The sequence below is a fragment of the Athene noctua genome, chromosome 16, assembly GCF_965140245.1.
Source record: "Athene noctua chromosome 16, bAthNoc1.hap1.1, whole genome shotgun sequence".
Taxonomy (NCBI): Eukaryota; Metazoa; Chordata; class Aves; order Strigiformes; family Strigidae; genus Athene; species Athene noctua.
In genome coordinates, this window is record NC_134052.1 from 7,570,575 (window position 1) to 7,582,609 (window position 12,035).

The following is a 12,035-nucleotide window of genomic DNA, read 5'->3' on the forward strand; positions in this document are numbered from 1 at the left end:
AATTGAAATAAATGAGTCATCTGCATCACACCCACCAATTCTCTGGCAAAACATTATGTCTAAGCACAGCTGGACAAACAGCATAGGCTCACTGGCTGGCTAACCAGCACACATGTAGCCCTTAACTTGTCACAGCACATGTTGCTGCCTGCCCAGCAAAAAAAGCTATGGGACATGCAAGCAAGGCTACCTTGTAGGTAGGAGGTGCAAGAGTCAATGAAATTTAAGGAAATCAAGTTTCAAGAATTCTGAAGCTAATTAAAAAAAAATGTGTTTCAGCATTAGTTTTGTGATGCTCTGTGACTTCCAAACAGACAGAAGGTGAAGGGCATTTCCTTACCTAGCCAAATTACTAATATCTCAGTGTTGTTTAAACACAGTAAGGAAAGGGACAAGTTTTAGACCAATACACCAAAGAAATCCAAGTCCAAAGAGATTTTAGGTTGAGGAACAGAAGCAGCAACTGATCAACCCTTGCAATACTCACACAATGAGTTCACACAAATCTGGAGGGGCCCTGCATTCCAGATGAATTATTTCACAGATAAATTTGCACACACTACCTCAAAATAAGTGATGTTCCACTTCTCCATAGATCATGGAAATTCATTTCACATGATTGACATGGAAGGGTATTACATTGAAAAAGAAAAATCTACAGTCCTTGGCCTGTCCTTATTTTATCACGATAATCTGCAATCTCTGTGTGATTAACAAATACTGAACCTACTGTAAACTATTTATACATTTCCCTGAAGATTCTGTTATTCACTGCTGCCAGAGATAGGCAGTGGACTCAGGTGGACTACAAATCTATTCCAGACAAACTAGTCTACATTCCTATGTTTGACCATGAATCTGGACAACTTTGCTCCAGAGATCACCCCAGTTGCAAACCTGTCCTGTCTCAGAAGCTGAAGTTTAAATTCAGTTCAGCCAAGATGTGCTTGCTTTGGGGCATCACTAATAACATTTTCCCCTGTGAAATGTGTGCTGTGGCTCAGACACACTCTGAAATTTAGTGGGTTTTTGGCTGTAGTTCAACAATCCTCCTCTTCAAGGAATGTTCACAGACATCATACATAAATCTCATTAGTCCTAACTGGTATTTTTTACAGACAATCGTCTGTAAAATAACCCTTCCCCAGGCTATTCTAGATCTGTGGCGTTGGCTACCAGCTCACAATGCTCCCTGTCCAATTTTCCAAGTCTCAAGTGATTCAGTCCTTCCCATCTCTTCTTTCAGCCCTCTCTCTAGCTCTGGGCTCAAAACTGCCCTTTAACACTTACTGATTTTTCAAACACATTCCCACATTCTATATTTCAGCAGCTGTGAGGGGGCAATCAGGCCAAATCTATTCTCACAAGCAAAGCTTTGTATTTTAATGCAGCTTTCTCTGCATGGTGGCATTATAGCATTGGCTTTAGAAGGCAGAGGAGAAGAGAAAGGAGGCCTGGAAGAAATTACAGCAAAGTAGACACCTCAGTGTAGCCTCTCCTTCCATATTTGCTGCTATTTTAAGAGCTTCTTGGATTCAGGTGCTGCAGCAAGCCACAGCAGACAGTGTGACATCTTTTATGTGCCTCGTAATCAGTTTGCCAGCTGCTGCCGGTAACACAGACAGAAGGCTTTTGCCAATCCAGTGGAAGTGGAGAACACTGAATGTTGGGAAGGATGATGTTTACATGCACTTTTGTCTCTCCTCTTTCTCATTAGTTTCCCTCAACAGGAGCACTCAGAGGAACTCAGGAACAAGGAAAAATCTGGTGACTCAAACTAATGGCTAACAAGTTTCATCAAAACTCAGACATGACAAAGAGATTCTGACTACCGAATAGCATGAGTGGTTGTCCTTGCTGCTCCCTCTGAGGCCTGTATTTTGTGGCTAAAAGAATGCTCTGGCCCTGTTTGTGACAGACATTTATGCAGAAGTTTTCTTTTGCTGTGCTATATTGGGAAAGAGCAGACCTTTGGCAGAAAGAAAAAAGCAAAGAAAGCAGCACAGAAAGAAGTCCAGGTCCTTCACAAAAAGACAGCCTTTCTTTTACCTCATATAATTTACTAAGAAAAAAAGCTAATGTGCTGAATTAGTTCCTCACCTACATGCCAACCCATTCCAAGTACCATGCACCCACGGCCAGGAAAACAAGACATCCAAAACTCAAGCAGAACTGGGGTGAAGGCTAGAAGGAGAAACATCCAAGAAAAGAAAGCAAAATAAGGAATGTTGGGCAGAAAGCACTGTGTACTGGTTGTTTCTCCTCTCAGCCGATCTTCTATAGAGGCATTTGAAGGCTGTATGCCACAGTCCCTCCCAACACAGATACTAATACATCATGGGTCGCATGGGGAGTTAGGTCATTTTTGATACAAGCAGCAATGACGCAGTCAAAACAATTCATCCAGACTACATTTCTTGCCCACAACTGGACTCATGGGGAAAGGGTTGTCAGAAGGAAGCCACATTTTTCTGGTGGGTCTGCAGATGGTGAATTGGTCAGAGAACTAAGTAGGGAATCAGATCTACTGGGAACTAGTCACAGCTCTGCTGCTGACTTACTGCATTACTCCTTTCACAATCTTTGCCCAAATCTTCTGTTGCATCTTTTAAAAAATAAAATAAAATTTAAAAAAACATCCTTCCCTGTTTCCACAATCATTCATACCAGAGCTGTGCTTAGTTCTGTGCCTGAACTCATCAGTGATTTCAGTACCTATCCATCCTGACTGCTGCATACCTGGAATTGATAATGTCTGTAAAATGCCCAGAGTTCCTGGGATACCAAAGGGTTATTATGAGTACAGTGCAAAGTCAGATCGTTAAGTCAAGAGTGCTAGAAGGTGCTTACCAGGAGGAATGTTCTCACTGTTGGGATCTTGTTCAATTCCATCAGCAGTCTGAGTGCCTTCTCGTGGTTGCTACAGTACTCCTGGTACACAAAGAATTTGTCTTTCTGCAAGGAAAAACATAGTAACTTATTGACTCAGACAAAACTGGAGTGCCTGTTTTGTGACAGCCTGATACCAAATTCTTTACAAAGGGTGTGCACTCAGAGTGGCATTAGGGTTGCAGTTTACATGAAGCACATGATACTCCTCTAATTTAAGTAACATACAGACATGTTCCACTGATTCCTAACTTACTCTGTTGTATGTTAACATCAGCTTTCTATGCACGGAGACTTTCAGCACTTTTCCTCTTAATGCATCACTAAAATAATATATTCTTTGCTGAAAGAATGGATTTTGCTGTCTCAGAGGTACTTGCCATGTATGTCAGGATATTCCAGCAGAGTAAAGCCAGGAGCAAGGAGGCTGAGCACTCCTGCAGGAGGCAGAAACAGAGATGACTGGGAAGAACCAAGGCCTGGAAGAAGGTCAGAGATATGGAGGGGAACTATAACATAAAGCAACCAGCTGGAAATCCCCTGCCTTTCAGGGCTAAGGGGGAGCCCCCAGTGAGTTAGCTGGTTCACTTCATGTTCCGAAACAAGCAGCAGACCTCACTATTTCAATGCAACACTAAGCAGCGGGTCAGCTGTCCATAACAGCTTCCCTAAATGGAAGAATTTCAACAAATACACACAAAAACCCCAACATATTACAGAAATTAAGGGAAGGGAAATGTAACTTCACAACTAGATTGAGGTACTTATACTGGAACATGTCACACCCACCAGCACATGTAGTGGAATAAAATACCCTGTTAAGAAACAAGGGTCAGCTGGCAGTACCAAGTTCTGCTTTAACTTGAACTAAAATGATCAGAGACGCTGAACCCACTGCAAACATCGGATATCTGGAAACACTGAAATGATTCACAAAAGAAACAGTAACAACTATTTCCATGACTGAGCAGCTCAGGCAAGGAGTGAGTTAATCCTTTCAAGACTGTTGGGAAGCACTGAACTTCCAGCAGCTACGTTAAGAGATTCCAGTACTGCATTCACTGGAATAAAAGGGGAGTCAAGAGACTGTATTAGGCTTTAGTCAGGTTAGATGACTCAGAAGCCAAAAAGACCCAAAACCCATCATTTTTTGGGTGCTTCTCACAATAGTAGTTTCTTCCCTGGTTCAGGTCAGCTTCTGTGCCACAATGCGGTGCCATGCAGAGGTACTCAGACAAGCTGCTTTGCATATCAAAAGTAATCTAGATGCATTAGCGTGGCACTTGGCCAGGTGTAATATGTGAGGCCTTTCAGAGCTGGCATCTCAGGGCACCATGCCACGTAGACAATGCCTCCAGAGTTTGCTGTGGCATTCACATCATTAATTTTCTATTTAGGATCAAGGCCTGAAAACATTCTATCTGAATCTTTTCATCTCCCCTGAACTAGGAAGTTAACTTTTTTTGAGTTTTGATTGGACTCCTAGCACTCGTCAGAGATGTAGAGCTTCCTGCATTAGCTGAAGTTATCTGCAGCATCTAGCTACTTTTCAGACAGCTCATGGTGACCCAAACAGAAAACTCTGCCAATTGAAGGAGTTCAGTAACATGAATCCAGGGGAATACAGCTGCACTCACTGAGCATTCCCTTCACTATTGTCCCATGAAAAAGAAATTGTGTTAGTATCAGTTTAGGAGAATCTGACATTCTGGTCAGATGCTCAATGACTAGATAGATGTACATGCTCAGACATTGTAAAATGCTTTTGGGTTTGGTTATCACTAATCTGATTAATTTTCTTCCCTCCTTATACTTCCAAAGGAAGAACTGGTAAGAAACAGATGTATCTCCAAAAACAACAACAATGGTACAAAGCAAATAAAACAACAGCCACAAAGAGTATGGTGCAAGGAGCTGGAATGCAGATGTTCAAGACTTTTATCCTTCACCTACAGCTGTTCATATTAGTGCCGGAGTGTAATACTGGGAAGCTGAAAAGAAACAAAAGCTTCTGACAACCAGATGCAGGAAAAGGCAAGGCTGGGTCCATAGCACAATAAAAAAAGAGGCAATTGAGAAGTATGTGATTATTTTCAATCATAAAAACTAGAGAGTTACAGAATGAGAAGACAGAGATATGAGTTTCTCCTACATTTCCTCCTCTCACCTCCCCTCAACTCCCTGGATGCACACAGGCAGCATGCTTGAAACTAAAAATAGTAACCATTAACACAACAGCATCCGTTACATCAATGCACACAAAATGTCATTGCTCAGGTTTCTGACTGCAGTTTTGAGTGCCTGGAGTTTTGGGAAATTATATTTAGATCATGACAAAATCCCTTTGCTCAAGTCAGTACAATAATTACACGCACACCAGAGTGCTTTCATCAAGTCTTTTCCAGCTGTCCTTCATGCATGAGACCCACAAATATGAGAACTATGCTTTAAATTACTCAGTGTCTGAAGTGTTTAATTTCCTCTCTGGGTGACATTCAGTCCTGGACTCTCCCATCCCCTGGTGAGGAAATTATCAGTTACATAATTACAGATGTTAGCCCAGGAATTCTGAACCTGAAGTTACTCTATAGTAAAGTGCAATTATGGTCAGAGATGTGACCACATAAAAATGACACCTTCTTACTCAGCAAATCTGCTGGATAGACAGCCAGACCTGATTTTGGTGACAGAAATAAGTCTATACTGTTCTTAGTTTGGTTAAAATAAATCTTTAACCAATAGTTTATTCTCCAAATATGTTGTTTCGGGTCCATTAGAACTGCCCATAAATTAGTGTAAAAAATAGTTTTGACTAGAAAAAGCAAATAAGACATTTTGAGAATTGTAACAATTTTACTTGGATATATTTTTAACAAGGCCTGGCATTCGCTTGTTTCAAAGCAGGCTGAAACCAATTTTGTCAACAGGAAAAACCTGAACAAAACAGAAGATATAATTCTCAACAAAACAAGATCCCTGATGACTTTTACAGTAAAACTGATAACTGATATAACATTGCCCCTAAAAATGAGAAGAAAACATGTTTCCCTCGAAGAAGTTTCTAGCTACTACATCACCAAACCTCTAGCAATACAGCAAGATCAGAAATGAAGCATGTCAACTCTCTGCCCTTTTGCTCTGCAGACTGTCACATGTCTTCATGACCTGCACAAAGGAGCCTATGCTGATGAGGTGTCATTATTCCAAGTTCAGTGTATATACTCTCTTTGGTGTTAAAGACTTGTTCTACATGCCATTTTGTTTAAGGCTGCAGATTCGATTTTGAATGAATGTTTAAGTATGTTCTTTACTGTCTGTTATGGTCATACTGAACTATGAGTCCAGAAGAAAGTCTAGCACCTAGCATCAGACAAATGAACCTCTCATGATCATCTGATCAAATGGACTGCAACTAGGGTGAACAATGTCTGTCTTCTGAAGTAAAACAATTTTTCACACACAAATATCAGAGCAAGTGCATTCCATCCTCAGTTAAAATACTTTAAAAAGTCAGTCTGCAATGATTGCTTTTTTGGAACCCCTGCAAAATCTGCTTGCTTGCAGATGAACAGAACCCAAACACTGCAGTCTGATGGAACTCCACATGGGGAATCTGGGGATCTCTATCAAGGATATATGACACAAGGGAACTTTCAGAAACCATGCACCACTAAGAAATGCAGTGTCTGGAAAAAACAGCGCTTCAGGAATTCTCAAACTGTTCACCAACTTTATGAACATTTTTAACATTGAGTTTCTGAAGAAAAGCACCTGTGCTAACATCTGGCTGCTGACAAGGACTGGGTTCATAATCAGGACTAGAGAATGACCTTGCCAGGTGATTCTGATAAAAGATACACTGATACATTCAAGATTCACAGGCCTTATGTCACTTCCCCACTGCAAACTCCCCCGAGGACACACTGTGATTTGATGATAATGAAAAAGCAGAACTGAGGGTGTTCTTCCTTCTAAGCGTACTGCAACAAGAGAACCTTACCCAAAATGAAAGACCAAAAAAATACGTTACCCATGTTTTCCCTGGGTAAACTAACAACATACACTCTGAAGCTCTTCAGCCATGCTGCAAGAGAACAGCTAGCTTTTTCCCCAGGACACCTGAAGCATGCTGCAAGTACTCCTGGTGGTGCAAAATACCATATACCATTTAAAAAAACCTGGGTTTGGCACCATGGAAACACCTTCAGGAGTATTGTTTCTGAAGCACAGGGGTTTTTATGAGTGCCTCTGCTTCACCAGAACAGCCCCAAACAGGGAAATGGAGCTTTGGAAGCCCGAGTAGAACTATGACTTGCTCTGAACCACAGTTGCCACTGGCATCTCCCTGTCACTTGCTAGAGAGTCACTATGGAACCCTCTACTGTGACAGGGCACAAACCCCACCTCCCTCACTCCCAAATACCCACAGTGAATCTCATCTTCTAAAGCCTTGGTACAATCTGCACACAAGGACAGATTATTTCCTCCTTTCTTTATCATTTTCTGTTGACTGTTCCTTAATCAGACTTGAGGTACCACAATGTTTTTAATGTATTCCTACACTTCCTTAAAGTAACTATGAATGAGACCAGCTTTTTCTATATATATTCTGAACTGAATATATGTTCTGCTTCCTTCTGCATAAGCTGCTTCTTCCCTAGGGGATCATGAAACAGTTGATGTTCACATTATTTGCAGTGCACTCCACAGACAGCAATGTAAACTGATCTCAGTCAAATTGCCTCTACCAGAAGACAAAGTCTCACCCACACTCATTCCTATGCATTACAGTTTCATAATTCCTGTATTGTTGCATCTTTGATAAATAAGGAACATTACATAATTAGTACATTTAACAGTAATAAAATTACAAAATTATATGTTCATATACAAGAAAACACTACCAATAACTACATATACCAGGCTTGAATTCAGTCAAATGACAGGATGTTAACATTTCTGCTTATTCAGTACCACTCTGAAACACAGTAGATAATTTGACAGCATCACTCAAAAGCCATCTAATTTTGATACCCTCTCTAATGAATACTAATATATTAGTACAGCACATCTTATTGGTAGGCAATGATTCTAGTGAGTACTCAAGGCTTTAACTAAGTTCACTAGTCTGTTTTTCAGCAGCTGACACTCAGTCCTCACATGTAATACAATTCTGGGCATGGTCTCAATATAACACTTTCCAACACTGTTTTAATAATTGTCACAGCATAAATAAAAATTAAACAAGGGGGGTAGTTGGTAAAGCTCTATGAGTAATGAATGGCTGTATAATTGCTGTCCACTCAAACCTGATGAACTATGAGAGCATGAATTTTGATTATGAAAGCATAAAAGAACATATTTTGATAGGAAGTTGGCCTGTGGCTTAATGCTGTTAATAAGAATTTGAAGAAATAGCTATTATGTATGTGCTTTCTAATTTTCAAACATCTCAGGGGGGCTGCTCCAAATGAAAAAAAAATGTGGAACTTCGAACTATTATACATGTAAATTAGGTAACTTTGCATTTAAATGAGTCCAGCTTGCAACTGATCTTGCATATACAGTGTGCTCTACACACATTAGTCAGAGGATGGCACACATACATGATTGAAAACCGGGCCAAGTTAAAAACAAAACACAAATACACCACAGGAAGAATTTCACAGTACAACAAATAAATGACAACGAGAGGAGCAATGGTAGGATCATAAGCTGCAGTTGCACAGTGCTTAGTATGGGTCTGTGCTTTCCTGGATCACCTAGCAGTACCGATCTGACTGGATCAGATTGGCACACATGATGCAGCAGGAGAACAAGTAATACAGCTAGCAGGCATAAAGTCAGATGACAGAAGTAACTCGTCAGAGCGTTCTAAACAACCTGGAATTGGAAGAGTGGATTTGAATCATACAACTACTTCACATTTTGAATATATGGCACTCTTGAGCTAGCATTATGAGTCCAAAAGCCAGATTTTAATTATTACTTTTGAAATACAGAATGCAGGTACTCATTGATTGCATGGTAGAAGGCTGTAACTTGTGTAACTTGTAACTTTTTCTGCATTTCAGCAAGATAAGCTGTCTCACACTACCTTTCATTTACTGAATAAATGTATGCACAGACAGTAACTACTGTAAATGATGTATATTCCTTTGGTTTTAATTTTGATCTTTGAGGTTTTCCATTTTTTTTACATTTTAAAATGAACATAAAAATTATTATAACAATTATAACATTTTAAAAATTATAACAATTTACTTGAAATTGTGCTGCTTTTTTGAAACATTTGGAATCAAAGCAGACAAACTCTCAGCAATAAAATGTGATCAGCTGGGTGAGGAAAAAAAGGAAAAAATTATTCAATGGGAAAAGGAAGGGTTTCTAAAAATAATTTGTTGTTTAACTGAGTTTGATGTGGTTTCCATTGTTCTAACCTCATTCACAAGTTTTTTCCCACCCTACCTACAACTTTCATACAAGACACACATTGTGATAGTATTGCCACAAGGCTTCGAGATTAGGGCTAGCTAAGGGGCATGGGAGTTTATGACAGGAAACTGCATTTTCAGATAGCGTTAAGTCATTGTACTTACAAATTTTAAGAAAACATTTCCCAGTTCATGCTGAGACTGAGGTTCTGGTTGTAAACAAAATTCCAGGGCAGCCAGGAACTCCTTGTGAACACCAAGAATATCTTCAATGTTAGAAAATAAGATCTGAAATATAAAGATAAAAACATTGCTAGCTGTTAATATATCTCAGTGTTTTGTTGAAGTAGTAGCACCAAAATATTGAAGCTCTAGACTTGCCATGATAGGATCTAAAAGAGACAGGGACTTGTACAGAGTGAATTACACTGTATTTGCCCCTTTCCTGGCCCCCAACGGAAATGTTTATTGATACTGAAGTACCTGCTGTAAATGAAAGTTATCTTCTCAGATACATGAGCATGACGAATGTGAGCAACCTCATTCAAGTCTAGAGAAGACTTCATATGAGACCAACCAGGTGAACAGAATTGCTGGGACCAAACACACTTTTGCAGGAGATCAAAGCAGAAAGTCATTTGCCTTTCCTTCCCACGCATCAGAAATCATTTTCTGGAAGAAAGGCACTTGAAGCTATCCCACACAAAGATGCACCTCTAAATAAGAGACTAAATCTCTGCCACATGGGATCTAGCATTTCACTGACAGGAGTACAGAACAGTGGAAAACACTTGCAAACCCCAAGAGCAGCCTTTTAGAGTTCCCTTTCACTGATCGCAGTGGTTCTCAAAGGTGTATGTAATGGGATAGAGGCCCCTAGTTTAGACGTGTACTAAAAGGTAATTGTGCAACCTCGCAGCTCAATGATCCCTAATGATTTAAATATACATGTTCTAAGGGGAATAAACTGCCAGGGTGAAAGCTGTGATAAACACATGCCTTTTTTAAGTCTTAACGATTTTCATACAAAATATGAGAAGAAAGTGTGAATACACATGGAGATGGAATGCTACCTACACAGGGGGAGAAGTCTTGATGCATGGTGACACAGTCATCAGTATTGACAGCCACTGGAGGAAAGCCTGAATGAGCAGAATAAATCCTGGAGCCTGCAGTGACATACATATTGCCAGCAACATTTTTTATCACTTTGCTTTAACTATGCCACTTGCAAAGAGAAGTCAAATCAGCTTTCACATTGGAAACAGCCTCCCAGGTCTTGCACAGTGAGTGGGCGACACTCCTCTGAACCCCAAAGCATGCAGCCTGACAGAGCCAGCCTTCATCTTCCTAGTGTTCAACGGGGGCAGTGATTGAACCTTAACATCTCCCAACACTTCCCAAAGCACCTTATAACACTAAGCTTTTCAACTTCATGCAGAGGAATTTATTCACCAGATGTGACACGGATTCAGCCTGGTGACTGCAATGTAGCAGAAATTCAGAACAACAATAACCTGTAAATTAAATCTAACCATTAAAGACAAGAATGAAACCTCAATTCCTAGTTAAAAAAAAAAAAAAACCCAAAACATTTTCTCTCTGGTTTTGCAAGGGTAGACAAGATTGGGAATTCAAGGAGCCTTCCTCTCAGCACGTATCCAGGTTCAAATCTGTATCTTCTGTTATTCAAGGATGGGCAGAGTATTTCTCTCAAACTCCTTCTGCAAGCATGTGCAGAGAGAAGCCTGTTGCATCTTCCTTGTCTTTGCTCTGCTCTCACTTCAGGAATACTGAAATACAGTAGTATGTACCCTCATTATCGCATTCTTGTGCCTCAAAGCTCCTTTCTAGCTCTGATAAACTAAAAGATTCCAATACACTGAATGGGCTCTGAATCAAAATAAAGGACAAGGAGCTAGGACCATTTGCTTCCAGAAAACTTCCCGTGCTAATTCAAGCAGAGCACAGGATGGTTCTGTCACACAGCTGAAACTGATGTGATGACATGGTAGCCTCTGTCTGCATGGCTTTGCCAGAAGCTGTGCTAAAAGGGGATTAACAAGGAAGAGGAAAACATCTGTCAAGGATGATTTTATCCATCACAAACAGTCTTCAGGGGGTATTTTTTGATCCAAGGAATATCTGTGTAATCTAATGAACTCCGTGGTGGTCAGTAGAGCTCTGCTTGCAGCAGAATTCGCAGATAAGAATAATCACTTGTAAATCAAGGCAGCAGAGAGACCTTGACTGCATGTGCTTCTATATCTAGTACGCAGCTACCATTTATAAGCCTCAGGTGAGGATGTATGTCTTGGCAGCTTGCATACACCCTCACGTTGCACTGCCTTCAATCTACTCTACCAGTAAAGTGACATCACTGCCCTACTGTGAATATAGCATAATACTAACATATCAGAGTTATTCCCACATGAGGCAGCAAATAAAAACATTTTTTAACGATGTTGCTGCAGCTGTTAGTCACTACAGTACTTGTAAAATCTGGGCCTGGCACAGGACTCAGTGTGGCTTTTCTGGAACAGGATACAGTGGCCCAAGATTACTGAAATCGTCAGTGCTTTGCACCAGCTGTAGGAGAAACCTGCAAAAATAATACTGGGAGCAATAATGCAAATTATCCTAAGAAGCAGCTTCTCCTTTTGCTCAGAGGGGAATGACTTCCAGAATACCCTGTGTTTTCCTCTAGACGTT

At 40.3% G+C, this 12,035-nt stretch overlaps 1 protein-coding gene across 4 annotated transcripts in view; it reads right to left on the reverse strand.

Moving 5' to 3' along the window:
* The window catches only part of PREX1 (phosphatidylinositol-3,4,5-trisphosphate dependent Rac exchange factor 1), a 173,002-nt gene that overhangs the window by 90,414 nt on the left and 70,553 nt on the right, over nucleotides 1-12,035 (reverse strand). For all 4 annotated transcript variants that reach the window (XM_074920070.1, XM_074920071.1, XM_074920069.1 and 1 more), the window contains exons 3-4: nucleotides 9,489-9,611; nucleotides 2,851-2,955 (exon numbers count right to left, since the gene is read on the reverse strand). In XM_074920070.1, the coding sequence (XP_074776171.1) occupies nucleotides 2,851-2,955; nucleotides 9,489-9,611 (228 nt within the window). The remainder of the gene's footprint in view (nucleotides 1-2,850; nucleotides 2,956-9,488; nucleotides 9,612-12,035) is intronic.